We start from the raw sequence: 25207 nt of genomic DNA, 5'->3' as shown, positions 1-25207 counted from the left end.
AGTAACGCCTCATGAATACACGCCCTTATTAACTTCCTTTCACCCTTCTTACTCCGTCTACCCTTTCCTGACCCGTTCTGACCCCATTTTGATCTCTCCTGACCTTTCCTATCCCCTCTTCACCAACAAAGGATACCTAGAACCCACTGGTGACCTCCCCTTACCTTTTCTGACCCTTCCCTTCACCATCCTCACCTTTTCTTGCCTTCCCAGACTTGTTCTGACCCCATTTTGACCCCTCCTGACCTTTCCTATCCAATCTTCACAAACAAAGGATATTCAGGACTCACTCGTGACCTCCCCCGTCTCGCCTGGTCGCCGTCTCTCCGCCTGCATGTCAAGGAGGGTGTACAGGACGCCACATGTGAGGGCGAGGGACTGTTTGCGTTGCCTCGTCAGGAAGGCCTCGGCGGAGCAGGGCAGCGGGCACTCTTCGGAGCTTTTGCGGTAGAAGTCTGTGGATGAGGGTGGTGGTGAGGGTGGTGGTGGTGGTAGTGGTGATGGTGGTAGTGATATGCGTAACTATACCAGAACAACTAACGAACCTTCGCCTTGCAGCTATAGCTATTTTGAAAGGCCACAAGGGAGAGTCGTCGGGTTCTCGTGAGTGTTATCACGTTCATGGTGCAGCAGAAGCCTTGTCAAACAATCATAAATCTATCCTTCAAAATAATACCCACAATCTCTATGAAAACCTTTTTGTTTATTGCCTTATTGCCCGAAAGCGAACATTACATCATATACATACATTCATAGCATTAGTAAGGCATTAGATCGCTGAGCTGAAGCTCCCTAGCGGACAGGAAAATAATAAATATGTTAATTCAAAGTAATGCAGAGTATTACGGAGTACGGACTGGACCGGTCCACGTACCAGTGTCGGTGAGGAGGAGGGCGGGCAGGGCGGTGAGCTGGTCGGAGGGTTGGAAGGTCCAGAAATGGTAGTGTGCCTGGTGGTTTATCATCTCGAGGGTGGGGATGGACACCGGCGAGTTCGTGTGCACCACCAACTCCTGCAGCCTTATCAGCCCGGCCTTGCGGTGCTGAAGGGAAGGAAGGAGGGCCAAGCAGGGTCAGGAGAGGTTAAAGAGGTCAGGAAAAGTCAGATGAGGTCAGGAGGCAGAGGGGGAAGGACGGAGACGAAGAAATGGTTTAGAAAAGGTCAAGATGTCACAGGAGGAATAAAAGGGTCAGAAGGAGTGAGAGAGAAGGTAATAAAAGGTCAAATTGGGTCAGAGAAGGAAAGAACAGTTGTAAAAAAAGCTACTGTGACGCGAAACTAAAGCACATCCACCTACCCACCCACACCCGCACCCACCACCGTTGCCAGATTATCGTACTCAGAGCCTCGTATTTACCGGTTTCTGAGCCGTAGCTATTGCCAAAAAACACCAATAATAAACCATTTTAACGCTAACTATATATGAAGGCAGTTATTGGGGTCGAGGAGGCAGTTTTGGGGTCGGAAATCGGCAAACATAGGAGGCTGAGTACGACAATCTGGCAATGTTGGCGCCCTCACACATACCCCCCACCCCCACACCCACACACACGCACACACCTTCAGGTAGTTCCCGGTGAAGGTGTCTTTGAGTCTCTTGCTCTGGGATGTTCCGCGTGTCACCAGGGCCAGAAAGTCGCCCTTGTTCCCGTCCTCGCTGATCCTCTTGTACGCCGAAGGGAACGCCTGCGGGAAGGAGAGGTGTGAGGGACGGCCAAGAAGGGAAAGAAGAGGAGGAATACAAAATTGAGAGTTGTGAAGGACGACGAAGAGAAGAAAATGAAGAAAAGGAGGAGGAAGACAAGACTGAGAGGTGTGAGGGACGATGAAGAGAAGGAAATGAAGAAAAGGAGGAGGAAGACAAGACTGAGAGGTGTGAGGGACGACGAAGAAGGGAAAGAAGAGGAGGAGGAATACAAGAGTGAGAGGTGTGAAGGACGGCGAAGAGAAGGAAATGAAGAAAAGGAGGAAGAAGACAAGACTGAGAGGTGTGAGGGACGGCGAAGAGAAGGAAATGAAGAAAAGGAGGAAGAAGACAAGACTGAGAGGTGTGAGGGATGGAGAAGAGAAGGAAATGAAGAAAAGGAGGAAGAAGACAAGACTGAGAGGTGTGAGGGATGGAGAAGAGAAGGAAATGAAGAAAAGGAGGAGGAAGACAAGACTGAGAGGTGTGAGGGACGGCGAAGAGAAGGAAATGAAGAAAAGGAGGAGGAAGACAAGACTGAGAGGTGTGAGGGACGGCGAAGAGAAGGAAATGAAGAAAAGGAGGAGGAAGACAAGACTGAGAGGTGTGAGGGACGGCGAAGAGAAGGAAATGAAGAAAAGGAGGAGGAAGACAAGACTGACAGGTGTGAGGGATGGAGAAGAGAAGGAAATGGAGAAAAGGAGGAGGAAGACAAGAGTGAAAGGAGTGAAGGACGACGAAGGGAAAGAAGAGGAGGAGGAAGACAAGACTGAGAGGTGTGAAGGACAAAGATGAGGAGAAAAGAAGATGAAGAGAAAAAGGAAAACAAGACTGAGGAAAGAGGACGAGGAAAATGGGTGTGTGAGGTGTGAGGGAAGAGGATGAAGAGAAAAGATGAAGAGAAAAGGAAAACATGACTGAGGAAAGAGGACGAGGAAAATGGGTGCGTGAGGTGTGAGGGAAGAGGATGAAGAGAAAAGATGAAGAGAAAAGGAAAACAAGACTGAGGAAAGAGGACGAGGAAAATGGGGGTGTGAGGTGTGAGGGAAGAGGATGAAGAGAAAAGAAGATGAAGAGAAAAAGGAAAACATGACTGAGGAAAGAGGATGAGGAAAATGGGTGCGTGAGGTGTGAGGGAGGAGGATGAATAGGAGGAGGAAAACAAGAATGAGAGGTATGAGGGAAGAGAAGGAGAAGGAGGAAACAAGAACAAGAGGTGTGAAGGACGAGGATGAAGAGGAAAAGAAGATGAGGAGAAAGAAACAGGAATGAAAATGGAATGGATGCAAAAAATTGGATAAAAGAGGAAAATAGCATAACGAAGAGAGGAAAAACCGACCCCCCATTATCTCTTTTCAATCTATTTTCGTCTAGTTATTTCACTTTTTTTTTAAGATCCGAATCCTTCCTCTTCTGCTACAGAGTCATTCTTTCCATTATCACCCTATTCCATCTCCTTCCTTCCCTTTCTTTATCATGGCTTCATTTGGCCCTCCTGACGTTTCCCTTTCTTCTTTCACTCTTTCTCTTTACCCCCCTCACACACACACACACACACACACACACACACACACACACACACACACACACACACACACACACACACCTTGCCGATGTCCTGGGGAAGGTACTACGAGTTGACTTCCATCCCTTTTCGCCTCCTTTCACCTTCTGTATCATGCCCTAAGTTGCCCCTCCTACCCCTTCCCTTTCTCCTTTCACTCTTATCTTTCCCCCCTCCCCTCCCCCCTCACACACACACACACACACACACACACACACACACCTTGCCGAAGTCCTGGGGAAGGTACTGCGAGTTTTGGTCCATGTTGATCTTCGAGATGGAGTCCAGGATGATGGCCCCAGCGAACTTCAGCAGTGACTGGTTGAGGTGCGGCCACAGCCACTGGTGCACGAAGTGGTAGGCGCCGGGCTCACCTGTGCTGCCGTCCTGCAGAAAGGTGACAGGTGACAGGTGTAACAAGATAAGGAGGAGGAGGAAGTAAGAGATGGAGGAGAAAATAGATAACAAAATGATTATAAAGAAGAGGAGAGGGAGAAAATGGAGGAGAAAAGTAAAGATAGCAAAAAAGAAGATAAAGAGGAGGGAGAAGGGGAGTAGGAAAAGTATGGAGGAGAAGAGCACAGATAGCAAGAAACAGATGATGAAGAAGTGGGAATAAGAGAAGCAAGAAGATAAGGAGGAGAGGAGGGAGAAGGAGATTAGGAAAAATATACAGATGACAAAAAAAAGGATTAGGAAGAAGCAGGAGTAAGAGAAGCAAGAAGATAAGGAGGAGAGGAGGGAGAAGGAGATTAGGAAAAATATACAGATGACAAAAAAAGAGGATTAGGAAGAAGCAGGAGTAAGAGAAGCAAGAAGATAAGGAGGAGAGGAGGGAGAAGGAGATTAGGAAAAATATACAGATGACAAAAAAAAAGGATTAGGAAGAAGCAGGAGTAAGAGAAGTAAAAAAAAAAAAAAAATACAGTGGGCGTACATAGAAAGAATAGGAAAATGAAGAAATATACGGGACAAAAAAAATCTACTAACAATATCTTGGTTCATAAAACTACTCATGGAATTACTAAAACTACTGCCTCTACGAAAGCCTAATCAAATGTGGGTGTGCAAGCTCCGAAACTTGACTGATTGATTGATTGATGGTTTATTGTTGCAAGTAAAACAACAAAGGAGAAGGGAGGAGCATGCCATCCCAACCCCCAGGCAGTACAGAGTGTGATTATACAACTAAGGATACATGTGGAAGTAGCACCAGGAAACTAAAAAGATACAATGGTAGGGGAAACTTGTGAGAATACGTACCCGCCATCCCCCTCACGCACAAGCACAAACACACACACTCACACACTATCAGACTATCACTAGGCTCATAAAACTACTCATGGACATACTAACACCACAACCTCTACGAAAGCCTAATCAAATCTGTGTGTACGCTTCGAAACCTGTCTGAATACTTACCCGCCATCCCCCTCACACACAAGCACAAACGCACACACTCACATACTATCAGACTATCACTAGACTCATAAAACTATCTCTGGGAATAGTAACACCACAACCTCTACGAAAGCCTTACCAAAATGTTGATATGTAAACCCTAAAATGAGAATATAAACCACAGAACCCCTCTCTGACCCCTAACCACCCACGCCACACACAAACACACTCACATACACACCAACACTCCCTCCTCTTCCCCAACACACAAACACACTCACATATTCCAGCGTGTTGAGATCGAAAGCCACGAAGATGACGGTGCTGTTCCTCGTGAAGACCCCGTCAGGCCCCGTGGCAGCCATGTAGTTCCTCGCCACCTCCAGCATCGCCCCCACCCCCGCTCCGTTGTCCTCGAGGGGGTGTCTGTTGAGGGCGGTGTCATAGTCGGCGCCCACCAGCAGCAGCGGCCCCCCACCAGCGCCCTCAGACACCCCGATCACGTTCTCGCCGGCCACCTGTGTGTTAGTGCGGGAAGGTGTTAGTGTTAGTGGTTTTGTGATCTTTTTGTTGTTTATATGTTTTTTTTTTCTATTTTTGGTACTCATTATTTTATCGCCTCACATTTCTCTTTCTTCTTCTTTCTTCGTTTTTTTCTTTTTGTTATTTATATCTTTCTCTTCCTCCTCCTTATCGTCCTTGTCTTTTTCCAGTCTTCTTTCTTTCTCTTTCTTTGTTCGCTAGTATTTTTTCACTCTTCTACTTTTTCTCGTTCTATGTATCTTTCTCCTCCTCCTTCCTCTTCTCCTTCTCTTCCTTCTCTTTATTTGTCTTTTTTCTTCACAACCCTCTCTTCCTCCCTCTTTCCTTCGCATTCCTTTATTCTCAGCATATTCCTTCTCCGCTCCTTCATCTTCCCTCTTATCCTTCCCTTCTTGATCCTTCACCTTCTTCTATTACCATCGTTATACACTCTTCCTTCTCCTCTTTCTTCCTCCTCCTATAAATATTTAAAAGATCACAGGAAATTCGAGGAAGTGAAACGACGAAACTAAGTGCACGGATCTATCACCAAGGCCCCCCCCACCCCTCTCTCTCTCTCTCTCTCTCTCTCACACACACACACTCACACACACATCAGTTTCCCGCCTCCGTCACCTTCGCCTTCCCTCAGCCTCCCCTTCAGGGATAATTGCCATCCTTCTTCAGACAAGGTTCTGCTCACGACTTTCCCGTAATATTTCTTTGTCCAGCAGTTCACGCCATGGGTAGCAGCGCCTCTCATCAGAAGGTGGACGCGGCCCAGACCCTGCAGAAGGGATGCTGCAGGCCGGATGGCTTCACCCTATCGTACCGGAAGAGCGGCTGCTTTAGGAGATGGCGGCAGTTCGCCGCCTACAGGTTCCTCCCAAACCGCTGCGCCGGGGGGGAGGTGTGCCAGGCCGAGGGCGACCTTTGCGTGCCCTTGGCCAAGCTCTTGAGGAAGGACGCCAGCACGGCCGTCCTAGTTGAGTACACCGTCAGCAAGAAGGTGGTCTTCACCTCCAGGACGACACTCGGCGAGCTCCTCAAGAACATGGACTTCCTATACCTTCCCCTCGTCCGTGGTGGTGCCGACGACGACGACGTGTGCAACGGGCGGCCCTGTGGCGAAGAAGTGGGCCCTACCGTGAGTCCCGGGGCAGGCGGGGAGGAGAGGGCAGCCACTGACCCGGAGACCCCAGCCCAGGCTGCTGGGGCTGCGTCTGTCACTGCCCGGAGCAAGGCCTCGCCCTCCACCTCTCAGACTCTCCGCCGCCGGGCACCTACGAGGCCCAAACTGAAGCTTCGCAAAAGGGGCTTCCACACCTACACCACATCGCACACGTCACACATCCCCCCTTCCCAATCCCCAGGAGAAGGAGGCACTCACAGGACACCACACGCCACGCCACGCCACACACCACAGGCACAGCCTACGCCCTACACCTGGGCGGATGCCTTCGTGGACTTTACGGCGGTATGCGGCGTCGCGCTGTCCGCATTCCTGGTTTATAACCGCATGCTCTGGTGAGGAATCGCGGCCGTTGCCTTACCCGTTATGCAACCGGCGCGTGCCCAAACGACCCAGACACCCCCCACCCCCCACCAACCCCCATCCCCTCAACCACATCCACCCATTGACTAAACACAACCAGCTGACCGATAACCAAGACCACCCACACCTCCCCTTCCCTCTCCCCAGGACGAGGAGGCTTTGAGACACCACACCACACCACACCACACCACACACCTCCCCTTCCCTCTCCCCAGGACGAGGAGGCTTTGAGACACCACACCACACCACACCACACCACACACCTCCCCTTCCCTCTCCCCAGGACGAGGAGGCCTTAAGACACCACACTACACCACACACCTCCCCTTCCCTCTCCCCAGGACGAGGAGGCTTGCAAACAGCTTACAGCACACCACAACACCACACCACACACCTCCCCTTCCCTCTCCCCAGGACGAGGAGGCTTTCAGATACCACACCACACCACACCACACCACACACCTCCCCTTCCCTCTCCCCAGGACGAGGAGGCTTGCAAACAGCACACAGCACACCACCACAACACCACCACACCACCACCCCAAACTTCCCTTCCTCCTCCCCGGGAAGGAAGTCTTATTAACATCCACCAATCAACAATAGCCACAAAAAACAATAGGGGGGGCAAAGTCCGACTGTCACTTCCTCGCAGTGCCCCCCGGGTAACGCTAACGACAGCGGCGAGGCCACGACAGGCCAGCACGCCGGTGGTGGAGGAAGACCCTTGCTTTAGAGTCTCGTGCCCGGCCTCACAAAGGAACACAAAGGAAGAACAAACAACAGCAGACCTGCTGGTCCATACGAGGCTGTTTGTGACAAGCTACACTAACTATCTAATCAAAGGTGGAAGATGAAGGACAGCAAAGGCGAAGGCTCCTCCCCACCCCCCCATCCCTCCATCCTAAGCTGGCAGGAAAGGAAAAAGAACCATGCAGCATGGAAAAACTGCATGGAAATTATGTAGGAAAGAGGAAAGAACTACCATTACTGCTACCACTAACCGGGCGATAAAAGCGGACAAGGACACCAGTATTCGAAAGAACTTAACGTTATTACGACAATGAGTAATATCTTAGTTGCTGGTTGGATTCAAAATACTTGTCTAATCTATTCTTGAAGGCCGTAACTGTTGTACTATCAACGACATCACAGGGTAGAGAGTTCCAAACATTAACAACTCCATTGAAGAAGAAGTGTTTAGCTTCGTGCGACGAGAATCTTTTACCACTTATCTTCAAATTGTGACTTCTTCTTGTTCTATTTGATCGATCAATTGTAAAGTAATCTTCTGCATTAATATCACTGAATCCTTTAAACATTTTAAACACTTCTATTAGATCGCTTCGCATTCTTCGTTTTGATAGGCTGAATAAATTTACTTCTTTAAGCCTTTGTTCATATGCCTCGGAACGGACGGATTCTACGGCATCGAGCCAGGAACGGAAATGGCTTACGGGACAGACCACGCAGCAGGCTAAAGGCAGCGACGCTGAAATGTGGAGCTGTAGGAGAAAGAGAAGAACTAGTTGACCTGATGAAAGAGAAGCATTGGGATGTTGCAGGTCTGGCTGAAACCAGCGCCAAACATCAGGCCAAAAAGATACTACACGAGAATTATATAACGCTTTCTGGCGGGGCAGGAGATGGACGGCACGGAGCGGGGTTTGCTATGACGCCTGAAACAGCGGAGCGAACACTGAATGTCGAGTGTGTCCGTAACAGGACCAGCGGCGTGACGGGCAAGTTGAAATAGCAAGAAATAGATATAATAATAATAGTAATAATAATAATAATAATAATAATAATAATAATAATAATAATAATAATAATAATAATAATAATAATAATAATAATAATAATAATAATAATAACAACAACAATAATAATAATAACTAGCGGGACCCGTGGATACACCACGGTAATGCTCGTAATCCTCCTTCTCTTCCTCTTACTCCTCTTCTAAATCTCTTAATCCTCTTCCTCCTCCTCGTAAACCTCTTGTAAATTTCTTAATCCATTTTTAAAACTCGTAATTCTCTTACATTTCCTCTTAATCCTCCTCTTAACCTTTTAATCCTCTTTCTTTTCCCCTTAATAATTTCTTAAACCTCTTAATCCACTTCAGTATCCTCTTAATCCTCTTCTAAATTTCTTTATCATCTTCCTCCTCCTCGTAAACCTCTTGTACACCTCTTAATTTTCTTTGAAAACTCGTATTCCTCTTCCATTTCCTCTTAATCCTCTTCTAAACCTCTTAATGTGATTCGAGTCGGGTTTTGCGCGGGTTGAGTCATGGCCTAGAAGGCCTTGGTTGAGTGCTCCCTCACGGTGGAGCTGCTGGTGTTCTCGCTTTCGCGTTTTTTGGCTTTCGAGGAGCCACTTGGTCACAGAGCAGCCTCCCGAAACGGGCTGCTCCAACAGGGTTTAAGTGGATGACATCGGCAAGGAACAAGTCCGAATCGTAGTAAAAACTGTTCCACAAGTTAGCGAACTGGACGTTTTCTTGTGATCAAAGGGACTGAAGTCTGTTGTTCGTGCTGAAGGCCTTACTGTAAAAGCTAGATTCGGCACCGACCCTCGGGAGGGTTCCTGAGATTATGATGTTACTGGCATCCGTTTTTCGTTTATACTGCTTGATCATGCGGCGGTATTTATCGAGCAGTTCCTCAGAACGGGTTGTCTTTACGTCATTTGTGTGGAGGAGGAGGAGGAGGAAGAGGAGGTAGAGAGAGGATGCAAGGAAGGAGAGAAGAGAACGAGGAGGAGAGAGAGAACGATTGGAAAGGATAGATGAAAAAGAAAGGAGAAAAAGAAGGAAAGTAAAGAAAAAGAAGGATAAGAGAAGCAAAGAGAAGGGATGGGAAGGAAAGGAAGGAGGAAGATAAAAAATGCACATAAAGGAAGAAAAAGAAGAGAATAAGAGAGCAAAGAAAATAATTAGAAGACAACACGAGAAGCAAGAATGAAAACAAAAAAAGAAAAGACAAAATGAGGAAATGAAAGTGAAAGAAAATACAAGAAAATGAGAAAATGGAAGAGAAACACGAGCTGAAAGAGAGAAAGAAAAAAAATGAGACGATGAGGAAGAAGCTAGAGAAAGAAAGAGAGGCAATGCGGCGGCGGAGGAGGAGGAGGAGGAAAAGGAGGAGGAGGAGGAGGAGGAGGAGAAGGATGATGATGAGGAGGAGGAGGAGGAGGTGGATGAGGAGGAGGAAAGGAGGAGGAAGAGGAGGAGGAGGAGGAGGAGGAGGAGGAGGAGGAGCAGGAGGAGGAGGAGGAAGAGAAGGAGGAGGAATAGTAGGAGGAGGAGGAGAAGGAAAAAAGCAGGAGGAGGAGGAAAAGAGAGGAGGAGAGAGAGAGAGAGAGAGAGAGAGAGAGAGAGAGAGAGAGAGAGAGAGAGAGAGAGAGAGAGAGAGAGAGAGAGAATACCTGTCTTTACCTATCCTTCCCTAAACTAATTAAAAACAGACTAAAAAACAGGTACAATAATGATAATAATAATAATGATAATAATAATAATAATAATAATAATAATAATAATAATAATAATAATGATAATAATAATAATGATAATAATAATAATGATAATAATAATAACAACGATAATAACAATGAATAATAAGTGATAAAGAAAAAAGGAAAAAATAAAAATAAAGAAGGAAAGAAAGATAAAGAAAGAAGGAAAGAAAGAAAAAGGTAAAAAAAATAAGGAAATAACTAAAAAAAATGAAAGAAAGAACAAAACTAAAAATAAAAAAAAGGAAAAGGAAGGAAAAATGAAAGGAAGAGAGAAAAAGGAGAAAGAAAATGTTAGAAAGAAAGAAGTAGAAATAACGGAGGAAAATAAAACAGAAAAAAGAGAAGAGCAGTAAAAAAGACAATAATAATTAAATGAAACGAACAAAAAAACATCGATTCATACTTCCATTCACGGACGAAACACGAAACGAAACAGTCTTGCTCGCGTTTCACCGGGAATCCAATTTGAAACTTCCCTTTTCATCCGGAGAGAGTGAATGAAACTTGTTATTTACCTCATATGAGAGAGAGAGAGAGAGAGAGAGAGAGAGAGAGAGAGAGAGACGGGTCTGCAATACGTTGAGAAAAAAAAAATCTGATAAAACTCAACAATAACTCTCTCTCTCTCTCTCAATCATGGAGGCTCTCAATCACGTTTACCTTCTCTTAACTATCAAAGTTACCCCGACACACTTTATCCCATTTTCTGATTCTCGAGTTTATTTCTCTCTCTCTCTCTCACCGTCCTCTGCTGTCCCTGGTGCCAGACCGTCGTGCTGAAAGTATGAACCGCCACTTCGAGTCCGTACTGCTGAAACTGTTCCTTGATGTAGCTCCTCGCGGCCTCCCTCGCGTTGGGGTCAGCGCCGAACGGGTGTCGAACGCTGGTCAGCTTCTCGAGGTGGTACTGCATCTGGTGAATGTCCTGCCCCGCCGACAAGCCAAGCCCTGCTACGGTGCGGGAGGACGAGGAGAAGGTTAGGATAATACGAAAAGAGAAAAAGGAGAATGATAAAAAGGAGGAAGAGGAATAGAAGAGAGGGAAGGTTAGAATAATGCGTAAAGAGAGAAAGGGAGATGAGAATGAGGAAAAGGAGAAGGTTAGAGAAAGAGAAAGAGAAGGTTAGGATAATATATATGAGTAAAGAGAGAAAGGAAAATGAGAATGAAGAAGAGGAGGAGGTTGCAGGAAAAGGAGAGAGGGAAGAGTAGGATAATGATTAAAGAGAGAAAGGAAGATGAGAAAGAGGAAAAGGAGGTTGAAGAAGGAGAAAGAGAAGGTCAGGAAAATGTGAGTAAAGAGAGAAAGGGAGGTGAGAAAGAGGAAAAGGAGGTTGAAGAAGGAGAAAGAGAAGGTCAGGAAAATGTGAGTAAAGAGAGAAAGGGAGGTGAGAATGAGGAAAAAGAGGAGGTCGCATGCACTAGAAGGAGAAGGTTAGGATAATATGAGTAAAGAAAGGAAAATGAGAATGAAGGAAAAGACAAGGAGGCAGTTGATAAAAGGTGAAGAGTAAAGTTGGGATATACGCTAAAGCTGTGCGTGGCTTCGGTGTTCGTCTCCGTCACACTGGCAGAGAAAGATGAAGAGAAAAGATGGTGGAGGAAAAACGGGAGGAGCATAAGAAGGAGGTGATGAGGTGAATAGAGGAATAATGAAAAAAAGGAGGGAGTCAAATAAAAGAGAAAAGTGGAAAGGTAAGAGTAGGGAGATAGAAAATAGAGGAAGAAGAGAAAGAGAAAATAAAATAAAGGAAAGGAAATAAGGAAGGATGATAGGATGGGCAGAGAAAAAAAGGGACCTCTCAGGATGGTAAATATCTGTATTTGTGTGCGTGTGTGTTCGTGTGTGTGTGTGTGTGTGTGTGTAAGAATGATTAGAATATGATATGAATGTAAAAGAAGACGAGAAGTTAGGATAATGAGTATAGAGAAAAAAAAAGGAGAATGAGGGAATGAAAAGGCTGGTGATAAGAATGTTAATAATATGATATGAATGACAGGGAATGAGGACAGAAGAAGATGAAGATGGGGAAAAAATGATAGATGATGGTGAGGTTAAAATGTGAAATAATGTAGATGACGGAATGAATAACAAAAACGGAAGTAAAAGATAGAGGAATAATGTTGAAGGGAATAGAACAAAGGCAGCTATGGGAAAAGATTGATGATGATGATGATGATGATGATGATGGTGAGGTTAAAATGTGAAATAATGTAGATGACGGAATGAATAACAAAAACGGAAGCAAAAGATAGAGGAATAATGTTGAAGGGAATAGAACAAAGGCAGTTATGGGGAAAAGATTGATGATGATGATGGGGATAAAGGAAGATAAGATAAGGATGAGAGAAAAAGTTGGAAAATGATAAAAAGAGGGTGTGATAAGGGTGAGAAAAATAAGATGATGAAACAGGAAAGTGAGAACAAAAGAAAAATGGAAGATGAGGGTGACGAAAAAGGTGAAAATGACAATGAGAAGGATAATGAAGAGGAAGATGAAGAGGAAATAAGGGAGATGGGCGGAATAAAAAGAGTACATTAAAATAAATCATGACAATAAGGGATTAGATGTTTGAAATGAAATATATAGTGAAAGTAAATGATGAAAGTAGTGGTGGTGGTGGTGGTGGTGGTGGTGGTAGTAGTAGTAGTAGTAGTAGTGGTAGTAGTAGTTGTAGTAGTAGTAGTAGTAGCAGCGGTAGAAGCAGCTGCAGTAGTGAGTTATCAGACAAGCGATAATCTCTCTCTCTCTCTCTCTCTCTCTCTCTCTCTCTCTCTCTCTCTCTCTCTCTCTCTCTCTCTTTTTCCGAGGACACATATTAGATGTCAGTAATGAAATAGAGAGAGAGAGAGAGAATGAATGAATGAATGAATGAGGAAGGAAAGGAGGATAAGGAATTTGAGTATTACATAGAATTAAAAGAGCGGGAGGAAGGGAGGAAGGAAGGAAGGGAGGGAGATAGGGAGAGAAAACAATGCCTTGAAACATCCGGCACAACACAACGCAACACATTGGAATTTATTATGAGTGAGGAGGAGGAGGAGGAGGAGGAGGGAGAACTAGGAAAAGTAGAAAGACAAATATATAATTGTGATTAAGTAGAATATGAGGAAATATACGTAGTAGCAGTTTTAATAGTAGTAGTGATAGTAGTATTAGTATTAGTAGTTGTAGTAGTAGTAGTACTGTAGTAGTAGTAATAGTAGAAGTAGTAGTAGTGGTAGAAAAAAAAATAAATCGAAAAAGAAGAAGTTTTATTTTTTTGCTTAACCGAAGAAATGACAAGAGAAAGGATATGATAACACACACACACACACACACACACACACACACACACACACACTAATAATACTACAACACTAAATATGCGAGATAAAAATAGACCAATAAAAGAAAATATAACATAAATTCACAATCATAACAGAGGAAAGAATTGCGTCAGAGGAAGTCAGCCTATCAATTTATCTATCGGTCTATATATACCCATCTATCTATCTATCAAGTTCCTGGGTTTGGATCTGCAGGAAAAGGATGTGTGTGTGTGTGTGTGTGTGTGTGTGTGTGTGTGTGTGTGTGTGTGTGTGTGTGTGTGTGTGTGTGTGTGTGTGTGTGTGTGTGTGTGTGTGTGTGTGTGTGTGTGTGTGTGTGTGTGTGTGTCTCTCTCTCTCTATCTCTCAAGGACACACAAATTAGAGAGAGAGAGAGAGAGAGAGAGAGAGAGAGGTGAGAGAAACTAATGAGTAAACAGTCTCGTGGTGTTTATAAATCCCTGTGGCCAGGTTGATTTATTTCAACTCTCTCTCTCTCTCTCTCTCTCTCTCTCTCTCTCTCTCTCTCTCTCTCTCTCTATCTTTTCTCTCTCTCTTTTATTTGATTTTTTTTCACCTCTCATTCTTCCCTTTCCTTTTTTTCTCTCTGTCCTCCCTATCATCTTTCCTTATTTCCTTTCTTTTATTTTATTTTCTCTTTCTCTTCTTCCTTCATTTTCTATCCCCCCTTTTACCTTTCCTCCTTTTCTCTCTTTATTTGATTTTCTTCAGCTCTCATTCTTCCCTTTCCTTTTTTTCTCTCTGTCCTACCTATCATCTTTCCTTATTTCCTTTCTTTTCTTTTATTTCCTCTTTCTCTTCTTCCTTCATTTTCTATCCCCCTTACCTTTCCTCCTTTTCTCTTTTATTTGATTTCCTCCTTTTCTTATTATTCCGTTTCTTTGCTTCCCTCTATTCATCTCATCACTTCTCATTATTTTCTGCCTCTCTCTCTCTATTCAGCCAATCATTTTTCCTTCTTTTCCTCTTCTTTCTCTTTCTATGTTTTTTTTTATTTCCTCTTCCCCTTCTTCCCTTCACTTACCCTCCTTTTTATTTGCTCTCTCTCATCTCACTTTCTTTATTTTCTCCTCTGCTTTCCTTCTCTCTCTCTGCTTTCCTTCTCTCTCTCTCTCTCTCTCTCTCTCTCTCTCTCTCTCTCTCTCTCTCTCTCTCTCTCTCTCTCTTTTTCTCTCTCTCTCTCTCTCTCTCTCTCTCTCTCTCTCTCTCTCTTACTTTCTCTCTCTTAAATTGTTTGTCAGTTCTCTCTCTCTCTCTCTCTCTCTCTCTCTCTCTCTCTCTCTCTCTCTCTCTCTCTCTCTCTCTCTCTCTCTCTCTCTCTCTCTCTCTCTCTTATCTTTGCAGCGTCATGAAAGCCCAAGCTGCTTTACTATGTCTATATAATCACTCTTAACTTCCTCTCTCTCTCTCTCTCTCTCTCTCTCTCTCTCTCTCTCTCTCTCTCTCTCTCTCTCTCTCTCTCTCTCTCTCTCTCTCTCTCTCTCTCTCTCTCTCTCTCTCTCTCTCTCTCTCTCTATATAATCTCTCTTTTCTCTCTCTCTCTCTCTCTCTCTCTCTCTCTCTCTCTCTCTCTCTCTCTCTCTCTCTCTCTCTCTCTCTCTCTCTCTCTCTCTCTCTCTCTCTCTCTCTCTCTCTCTCTCTCTCTCTCTCTCTCTCTCTCTCTCTCTCTCTCTCTCTCTTTCCTTATTCTCATTCCCGTTTTCCTTCTCTCACCTTTCACCCTTCTTATGTTGCTCCATCCCTCCTTTTCCTCCCTTCTTTTGATTTCTCATTATCCGCCTTTCTTTTCATTCAGTTTTCTTCTTTCCTCCCTTTCAAACAGACTTCCTTTCATTTCTTTCTTATTTATGTTTTCCCTTTCACCTTTCACCCTTTTGATATTCCTCCATTCCTCCCCTTTTCTCCTTCCATCCTTATCTATCTTTCTCTCCGTCTTCTTTCTGTTTTACCTCTTCCTCCCTTCCTCCAACACACAGACTTCCCTTCATTTATCTTTCTCTCCTTCGTCCCTTTCCTCTTTCCCTCCATCCACCGTTTCTCTCATTCCAAATCCTGCCACAGTCTTTGTTTACATCCCCTCTATCTCCTTCATTCGTATCTCCCTCTCTTTGTTTCCTACTCATATCCTGTCACTCTTATCTTTTCTTCCTTTCTACGTAATTGTATATATCTCTCATTGCTTCCTTTCCATATCCTACAAGTCCTTATCTCTTCTTCGCTTCTCCATTCTTTTATTTCTTTATCCCTCCTTCCTTTCCATATACTGTTCCTCCTTGCTCTTCCTTGCTTTCCACATCCGGGTATTCTCAATCCCTCATTCATTCTCTTTTTTCCCTCCACCCTTCACTCCATACGTTCATTCTTCCATAGTGATTTTGCGTAAGAAACATATGTGAAGGAGCTGGTGTAGGAGGCGTTAAGGGTTTGCAGGATACAGAGTCGTAGGCTGAAGAAGGAAAGGATTGTTAGTTGGAAATGATGGTAATGAGGTGGCAGGACCAATTACAGTTGCAGCAAGAGGAACGTGATACTAGGAGAAATTTAATTGGTGTGTGTGTGTGTGTGTGTGTGTGTGTGTGTGTGTGTGTGTGTGTGTGTGAGAGAGAGAGAGAGAGAGAGAGAGAGAGAGAGAGAAGGGTCTATGGATGAGTTAAAGAAGAAAAAAAAAATGATGAAGGAAAAAGTGAAAGAAGTGAAAGAGAAAAGAAGAGGAGAAAAGGAGACGAATGGGAATATATAAAGGAGAGAGAGAGAGAGAGAGAGAGAGAGAGAGAGAGAGAGAGAGAGCAGAGGGCACAGGTGTTACACGGACATTCATCATCGCCAGTGAATACCTTCCCCTGCAGATATATATTTACCCGCACAGAAAGTAAGAGAAGTAAAAATAATATCGGGTATGTTGGAATGGTAGGCAGCCACTCCACACCTGCCCAGCACACAGGTAGGCAGGTGTGGAGAGGTGATTATGATTGAAAAAAATTATGCCAAGCTAAAAATAGAATAAGTAAACACCACATTAGAATAAAATGTGTGGATTTAGATAACTACAACAAATAATGCAAAGTGTTAAATAAAAATAAATATAAACATAAACATAGTAATAATAATAATAATAATAATAATAATAATAATAATAATAATAATAATAATAATAATAATAACAATAAAAATAATAATAATAATAATAAGAAGAAGAAGAAAAAGAAGAAGTAGAAGATGATGAAGAAAAAAGAAAAGAAAAGATGAAGGAGACGAAGAAAAACAACAGTAATAATAATAATAATAATAACAATAATAATAATAATAATAATAATAATAATAATAATGAAAATAATAATAATAATGATGATAATAATAATGATAATAATAATAATAATAATAATAATAATAATAATAATAATAATAATAATAATAATAATAAATTCCCCCCCCCCCAAAAAAAAAAAAATCATCATACACTATCAAAACACAACATCCTACAACACACACAAACACACACAAAACCATTACAATATCAATAACAAACAAAACTAAAGTAACACAAATCAAAACACACACACACACACACACACACACACACCAAAAAATAACAAGAGCAACACAAAATCGAGGCGCAACACACGTACCCAAGAAACACAGCAGCAGGAGCGTCCAAGTGTTGTTCAGTAGCGTCATTCTGTCACGTGTGGGCCGCGGCAACACCTGGGCAACACACAACGAGATCCTTCCCTCACCGCTGCTAGCAACACACTGGCTGACTGACTGGCGAGGACTTCTATTAAACTCACAGCTGCACACACACACACACACACACACACACACACACACACACACATTTCGTAGGCGTGATATAAACATGAGTACTTGCATCCTTTTAGAAGACCGGAAGAAGAGTTATTTTCCCCCACTCTCTCTCTCTCTCTCTCTCTCTCTCTCTCTCTCTCTCTCTCTCTCTCTCTCTCTCTCTCTCTCTCTCTCTCTCTCTCTCTCTCTCTCTCTCTCTCTCTCTCTCTCTCTCCCTTTATTTGGTTCTCTCTTCTCTCTCTTTTTATTTTTATTTGGTTCTCTCTTATCTTTCCTTCATTCTCTCTCTCTCTCTCTCTCTCTCTCTCTCTCTCTCTCTCTCTCTCTCTCTCTCTCTCTCTTTGTTCCTAGATAAGAGGTGAGAGATAAGGGAAGGAAGTGTAGCAAGGCGTGAGGATGATGGGCGGATGAAGGCCAGCTGTAATTAGGAAAGGTGAGAGGGAGGGAGCGTATTGACAGATAGATAAGAATGGGGGGGTAACTCTCTCTCTCTCTCTCTCATTACCTAGAAGTTAGCCCTACGCGTATCCTGTTTACCTTCTTGAGCATTTCAAACACTGCGTCTCCCATGGGAAAGCTCTCTCTCTCTCTCATTTCTTTCATTTGCTTTTCTTCCTTTATTTCTTTCTTTTATCTAATTCGTTCATACAGACGTTCCTTCACCCCCTCCCTCTCTCTCTCTCTCTCTCTCTCGTCGGGGCAATAAAACACAACCTTAACATTGGCTTACAAAATTTATATTCGTCTCCTATGAGCAGGTCGCGGCCGCCGGCTCCAGGACTTCACCAGCGATAGAGAGGCGCTGATTGGTCCCTTGTGCACCGAGGGAGTGATTTGATTGGCTGATGAAAGCTCTCGATCGAGGGACTACAAGAAAGCTCTCGGGTGGGGGCTAAGTAGTAGACCTGAAGGGCTGGCACTGCGCGAATGTCAATGTTTCGAGGTTAGCGCTGCGTCAGGCCCCCCAGCAGCCCCCTTGCACGCCCCCCCCAGCATGTTTAGCGAGTGGGTGTCTTGGGGTGAGGCTGGGGGCTGCGGGGGGGCGGGGCGGCGGCCGGGGTGTGGCTGGCTGGCTGGCTCCGTCCTGGGGTGGCCGCAGTGACAAGCGTGTACATACAACACACGGCGATATTGTTACGAGTATTGTCGACGGGACCGTGTAACGCCGCGCCCGATGCCCTCCTCCTCCTCCTCTTCCTCCTCCACTTGTTCTTCCTTTCTCCCTCTCTCTCTCCTCCTCCTGAAGCAGTTCCTCCTCCACATCCTCCTCTCTCCCTCAAGACAGTGACGAAAAAGCAGTCATACACAAATCTCTCTCTCTCTCTCTCTCTCTCTCTCTCTCTCTCTCTCTCTCTCTCTCTCTCTCTCTCTCTCTCTCTCTCTCTCTCTCTCTCTCTCTCTCTCTCTCTCTCTCACAGCCTGTCATATCCTGGTTACTTAGGTACAAAAAAATATATGAGCACAAATGGTAACATCATTTTGGTTCTTTGTCGACGGCGAGACGCTAAGAGGGTCACACGAGCGCCCTTTGACCCGCCTCTTAACCAATCACAGCAAAGAACACCAGTGACCTTGACCCTCCCCGACACAGGTACTAGGGGTCAAATTTTGGGGTCATTTCACCGGCGAACCTTAATACTGAAAAATAATCACGTAAATGCTTCCTGCTTTTTTTTTTTTCCTATTCCCTAACACACACACACACACACACACACACACACACACACACACAGAGTTCCCAAGCCAGTAAGTAATGGGAGTGCTTCTGAGAAACGCAAAAGTCACCGCCTTATATAGACCAGCAGCTGGGGATGGCCAAGGAGCGGTTTCCGGGTAAGACTTATGATAACAAGAGCAATGACCGACGACAACCTGAAGGCCCGTATTCTTAAACGTTTCGTCACCCTAGATCGCCTGTTTGAAGTCTCTCGTAGAAATTGCTGCAGGGGTTTTCATGGGCTTTTTGGTGATGCGACTTATGCACTTTGAACGGAAAAATCATTAATGGAAATTCGGGGTCATATTCTTAAAACATTTCGTCGTCCCAGCACACACACACTTGACAAGGCCTTCGTATATAGGAGGGGTAGTTTTATGAGGCTAGTGGTAGTTTGACCGGTCTTCTGTACCATGAACATGGAAAACACTCATTAGAACCCGATTAATCTCGTGTTCGGCTTTTGGAAAGAGTTGATGTGAGAGGCGGAAGCGTCTGGGAATACCAACCCCGATTATTCTTCACTGTGGCCTGGGAAAGAGTCGCAATGGGAGGCTGACACGTTTAAAAATATGGGCCTAAGAGAGCGCCGTTACCTTAAAATCTAATACCACAGAGAATGAATGCTCGACTGACTGACAAACTATAGCTGACTGCTTTTACGTAATCCCTAAACTGAGAGTACTGGTAATAATAATGACTTACTAAAACCTTAAGATAATACCACAGCGAATGAATGCTCGACTGACTGACAAACTAACTGACCGCTTTTACGTAATCCCTAAACCGAGAGTATTTGGTAATAATAATGACTTACTTAAACCTTAAGATAATACCACAGAAAATGAACGTGTGACTGACTGACTGGCTGACTGGTTACTCCTCACACAACCCAGGATCAACAACAACAACAATAACAACACTCCGCCCACTGCCTTCCGAGAGAGAGAAACCAAAAGAGCCGTGTTCCTAAACGTCTCGGCGCCTCAGTTCGCCTGTTTGACAAGCCCCTCGAAGTTGCTGGACTTTTCATGGACTATTTTGTGACCCTGGTGGTAGTTGTACACGACCTCTGCACCTTCAGCGGGAAAAGTCACCCATGAAAACTCGGCTGGTTTTCTCTGTGGCCTTGGGATATCATCGTAATGGGAGGTTGTTACGTTTTAGAATATGGTCCTAAGACTCATTATGGGTCGTATTATAAGACATTTCGCCGCCCAAGAACACATATTTGACAAGGCTTTCGTAGCAGTTATAGGCATTTCCAGGAGTAGTTTTATGACCCTGGTAGTAATCTGACCCTTCTGCTGTACCGTGAACCTTGAGAAACACTCATTAGAAACCGATTGGCCCCCTCTTTGGCCTTTATAAATAGCTGATGTGAGAAGAGAAAGTGTCTTGTAATACCGACCTATTATCAAACGGTTCGGGCTCTGTCACGACCGTTTTTGGAGGCCACAGAAGAGATGCGCCGGGTTGTCATGTGGGTTTTTCCCCTTCACGGCGCGGAAGCCTTCCAAAACTACCGCCGGGCTCAGGAAACCATCCATGTATACCCAGACAACTTCCGCGAGAGCCTTTTTAAATAGGTGTACTAAGGTTTCGAAGTGACAATATGGACCCGAGACCTTCAGCCATCACCGTGAGGCCTGAGAAGGAGGCGACGCGCGGGGCGGCACACGACAACATAAAGACGACTTAATCTTGCACTTGAGGTGAAATCTGCTGTGCAACACGAGTGCCTGGTGAGGGCCGAGCAGGGGCTGGAGGCTACCGTGAACTGGGCCCTCCGGCGTCACGAGACCGAGGACACCACCAAGCACAGCCGAATTGGAGGTTACGCCGACGATACCAACGATAGGTTCAGGCGTGTCCTGAGTCTTGGTGTTTGGGCTTCATGATGACCTAGCAGTACCAAAATGCCATTAACTATAGTCACCGTACACTACACTGGTCCAGAACACCTCCCCTCTCCTTCCATGGTAACATCGGGTCATATTCTTAAACATTTCGGGGCTCACACACCAACATTTGACAAGGCTTTCGGAGGAGTTGAGGGCCTTCCCAGGGGTAGTTTGATCCTTCCTCTGTGCCATGATCCTAAAACAACACATAATTTTTTTTCTCAATTAGTTTCCTTTTGGGTCTCCTTAGGTAATGTGAGAGATGAAAGCGTCTGAGAACACCGATCATTGACTCTAACTTTATGCTCCTTTCATCCTACCAATCAGTTCACACTATGGAGGAGGGGGGCGGGGCTTCTGCGTCAGCTTATAGTGTACGTTGACTAGGGTCCGTTTTTTCCAACATTCCGAGGCTTACACACACACATTTCATAAGGCTTTCGTCGAGGTTGTGAGTATTTCCATAGGTAGTTTTATGAGCCTAGTAATAGTCTGACAAGGCCTCTGTACCATGAATGTGCAAACACTCACGAGAACCCGACTTATCTCTTGTGTGGCCTTAGGAAATGTTTGTTGTGGGAGCCGACAGCGTGTGAGAAAAGGGACCTCACTCTCAGGACGTGTGGAGTCGAGGGTGAATTATTAAAGGGGCTATTACACTGGGCAAATTTTTCGTGGATCTTCAGTCAAACCACGATTTCCGCTGGCGTGGTTCTCATATTTTCGTGGTTTTCTGACGTGTCCAAGATCTTACATAGCTACGGTACATTTCAACGAACGACGACGGTATTACTCACCATCATCATCAGCAGCAATAAAAAGAAACAAATGAGAATCACGCTAGCGGAAATCGTGGTTTGACTGAAGATCCACGGAAAATTTGCCCAGGGTAATAGCCCCTTACAGTTCCCTCGTTTCTTTGAGCTGGTGGCCGCGGTCTCGGGACTCCAGAGGCACAGTTCGATGTCAAGAGCCCGGCGGTAACAAGCTCGGGGTTACTGAGAGATGCTTACACTAACACGCTAATGCATACAAATATATGACGGTAAAACATGGAAAATATTCTTTTATTCTTACCCAACACTAAGGGATATACAAGATCTATGTATATATATAGTTTTTTATCGGTATTTTTTTTCGCTAAATCGCTCCTCCTCCTCCTTCTCTTCTCCCTCCTCCTCCTCCTCCTCCGTCCTCTGCTATCCAGTAATTACAATGTTCCTTACAACTAGGAGTAATAAGCGTCTTAATTGCTCAGCCGCATCCGCCACGTAAGGAAACAACCGCATCCTCCGCCTAGCGCTAGACTGAGCCGCGTCACTGCCACGTCATCACTACGTCACCATACGTCACTACCCTGGACTGAGGCGGCTTAGCGAATAGACCAATCATGGCCTTCCTCTGCGTCCCTCCAGCCAATCACGGCCTTCATCTGCGACCCTCTGAGCCAATCACAGGCCTTCCTCTGCGTCCCTCCAACCAATCACAGGCCTTCCTCTACGTCCCTCTGAGCCAATAACAGGCCTTCCTCTGCGTCCCTCTAAACCAATCACACGCCTTCTTTCCTCTGCGTCCCTCTACACCAATCATAGGCCTTCCTTTGCGTCCCTCTAAACCAATCACAGGCCTTCTTTCCTCTGCGTCCCTCTACACCAATCATAGGCCTTCCTTCCTCTGCGTCCCTCTAAACCAATCACTGGCCTTCTTTCCTCTGCGTCCCTCTAAACCAATCACAGGCCTTCTTTCCTCTGCGTCCCTCTAAACCAATCACAGGCCTTCTTTCCTCTGCGTCCCTCTAAACCAATCACAGGCCTTCTTTCCTCTGCGTCCCTCTACACCAATCATAGGCCTTCCTTTGCGTCCCTCTAAACCAATCACAGGCCTTCTTTCCTCTGCGTCCCTCTAAACCAATCACTGGCCTTCTTTCCTCTGCGTCCCTCTAAACCAATCACAGGCCTTCTTTCCTCTGCGTCCCTCTAAACCAATCACAGGCCTTCTTTCCTCTGCGTCCCTCTAAACCAATCACTGGCCTTCTTTCCTCTGCGTCCTCTAAACCAATCACAGGCCTTCTTTCCTCTGCGTCCCTCTACACCAATCATAGGCCTTCCTTTGCGTCCCTCTAAACCAATCACTGGCCTTCTTTCCTCTGCGTCCCTCTAAACCAATCACAGGCCTTCTTTCCTCTGCGTCCCTCTACACCAATCATAGGCCTTCCTCTGCGTCCCTCTAAACCAATCACTGGCCTTCTTTCCTCTGCGTCCCTCTAAACCAATCACAGGCCTTCTTTCCTCTGCGTCCCTCTACACCAATCATAGGCCTTCCTTTGCGTCCCTCTAAACCAATCACTGGCCTTCTTTCCTCTGCGTCCCTCTAAACCAATCACAGGCCTTCTTTCCTCTGCGTCCCTCTACACCAATCATAGGCCTTCCTCTGCGTCCCTCTAAACCAATCACTGGCCTTCTTTCCTCTGCGTCCCTCTAAACCAATCACAGGCCTTCTTTCCTCTGTGTCCCTCTACACCAATCATAGGCCTTCCTTCCTCTGCGTCCCTCTAAACCAATCACAGGCCTTCCTTTGCGTCCCTCTAAACCAATCACAGGCCTTCCTTTGCGTCCCTCTAAACCAATCACAGGCCTTCTTTCCTCTGCGTCCCTCTACACCAATCATAGGCCTTCCTTTGCGTCCCTCTAAACCAATCACTGGCCTTCTTTCCTCTGCGTCCCTCTACACCAATCATAGGCCTTCCTTCCTTTGCGTCCCTCCAAAAGAAAATCATGAACTCTGTTAATCTTATTTCTTTGGTATTTATTTTTTCTATGATAAGGAATAAAATCGAACCCCATGTACCTTTTTCTTCTTCATTTTAAGGTCTTTTTACTAGTATTATTTGAGTATTTATCGTCCTTTGGGTTTGTTTGTCTCCACTGCCACCCACTCCTCCCTCTCTTCTTGCTGAGTTCCTCCTTTGAAAACCATAAGAAAACCGCAGTATCCCGTTTTTCTTGTATACGTTATCCCATTTTCTATTAATCATGTTAAGTCAAGCATTACGTCACTCTTTCATTACGTCTCGCATCTCATTTCAATCTGTGTCTGTCATTTAGAAGCCATTCAATCCTGTAAGTCTGTCTGTATTCCTGCCTTTCTTTGTCCTGCACTGTTTATTCATATCTGTTTGTCTCCCTTCCTCCCTGCCTGTCCCGTTTCCTCGCCCTCCTTGTCTTTCTATCTGTCCGTAAGTCTGTCTCTGTCTGCCTGCCTTATCTGTCTATCTGTAAGCCTGTTTTTATGTTCCTCCCTCCATGGCTTTTGTTTGCCTGCCTGTCTGCCCCGTTTCCTCGCTGTCTGTCTGTTACCTTGTCCTATCTCCTCGCCTTTCTGTCTATCTGTAAGCCTGTTTTCCTGTCTATTTCCTCGCTGTCTGTCTGTTACCTTGTCCTATCTCCTCGCCTTTCTATCTATCCGTAAGCCTGTTTCTCTGTCTATTTCCTCGCTGTCTGTTTGTTACCTTGTCCTATCTCCTCGCCTTTCTGTCTATCCGTAAGCCTGTTTCCCTGTCTATTTTCTCGCTGTCTGTCTGTTACCTTGTCCTATCTCCTCGCCTTTCTATCTATCCGTAAGCCTGTTTTCCTGTCTATTTCCTCGCTGTCTGTCTGTTACCTTGTCCTATCTCCTCGCCTTTCTGTCTATCCGTAAGCCTGTTTTCCTGTCCATTTCCTCGCTGTCTGTCTGTTGCCTTGTCCTATCTCCTCGCCTTTCTGTCTATCCGTAAGCCTGTTTTCCTGTCTATTTCCTCGCTGTCTGTCTGTTACCTTGTCCTATCTCCTCGCCTTTCTGTCTATCCGTAAGCCTGTTTTCCTGTCTATTTTTTCGCTGTCTGTTACCTTGACCTGTCTCCTCGCCTTTCCGTCAATCCGTAAGCCTGTTTCCGTCTATTTCCTCGCTTGCTCTTCTGTTTATCCACCTGTCTCTGTCTGTCCCGTTCCCTCGCCCTCCTCACTGTTTCTCTTTCCGTCTCCTCGCCTGTCAATCTGTTTGCCTGTCTGTCTGTCTGTCCCGTTTCCTCGCCTATCTGTCTATTTTTAAGCCTGTTTCTTAGTTTCTTTCTCACTCACTCTTCTGTTTGTCTGCCTTTCTGTCCCTAATGCATGTCACTCCCGTTCCCTCGCCCTCCTCACTGTTTCTATTTGTCTCCTCGCCTGTCA

At 45.2% G+C, this 25207-nt stretch overlaps 1 protein-coding gene and 1 long non-coding RNA gene across 7 annotated transcripts in view; both read right to left on the bottom strand.

Moving 5' to 3' along the window:
* Window positions 1–17370, bottom strand: part of LOC126993861 (uncharacterized) — a 32820-nt gene extending 15450 nt beyond the window's left edge. For 4 of the 6 annotated variants that reach the window (XR_007748352.1, XR_007748353.1, XR_007748351.1 and 1 more), the window contains exons 1-7: window positions 17204–17360; window positions 10989–11197; window positions 4932–5168; window positions 3472–3636; window positions 1562–1687; window positions 875–1043; window positions 291–455 (exon numbers count right to left, since the gene is read on the bottom strand). Coding sequence is in view for 3 of the 6 variants with exons in the window: in XM_050852999.1 (XP_050708956.1) it covers window positions 291–455; window positions 875–1043; window positions 1562–1687; window positions 3472–3636; window positions 4932–5168; window positions 10989–11197; window positions 17204–17252 (1120 nt within the window). In the remaining 3 variants the exon portion in view is untranslated. Of the gene's footprint in view, window positions 1–290; window positions 456–874; window positions 1044–1561; window positions 1688–3471; window positions 3637–4931; window positions 5169–10988; window positions 11198–17203 lie in introns of all 6 variants that reach the window. The other 2 variants (XM_050852997.1, XM_050852998.1) reach the window with 2 other exon arrangements.
* A 6765-nt stretch (window positions 17371–24135) lies between these two features.
* Window positions 24136–24657, bottom strand: LOC126993857 (uncharacterized). Its single transcript, XR_007748348.1, has 2 exons — window positions 24511–24657; window positions 24136–24434 (listed from the first exon to the last, which is right to left on the bottom strand). It is a non-coding gene; the product is annotated as an uncharacterized LOC126993857 (long non-coding RNA).
* Between the last annotated feature and the right edge of the window lie 550 nt (window positions 24658–25207).

Source organism: Eriocheir sinensis, unplaced genomic scaffold (genome assembly GCF_024679095.1).
Source record: "Eriocheir sinensis breed Jianghai 21 unplaced genomic scaffold, ASM2467909v1 Scaffold690, whole genome shotgun sequence".
Classification (NCBI taxonomy): Eukaryota; Metazoa; Arthropoda; class Malacostraca; order Decapoda; family Varunidae; genus Eriocheir; species Eriocheir sinensis.
This window is presented reverse-complemented; position numbering and strand designations above follow the sequence as displayed.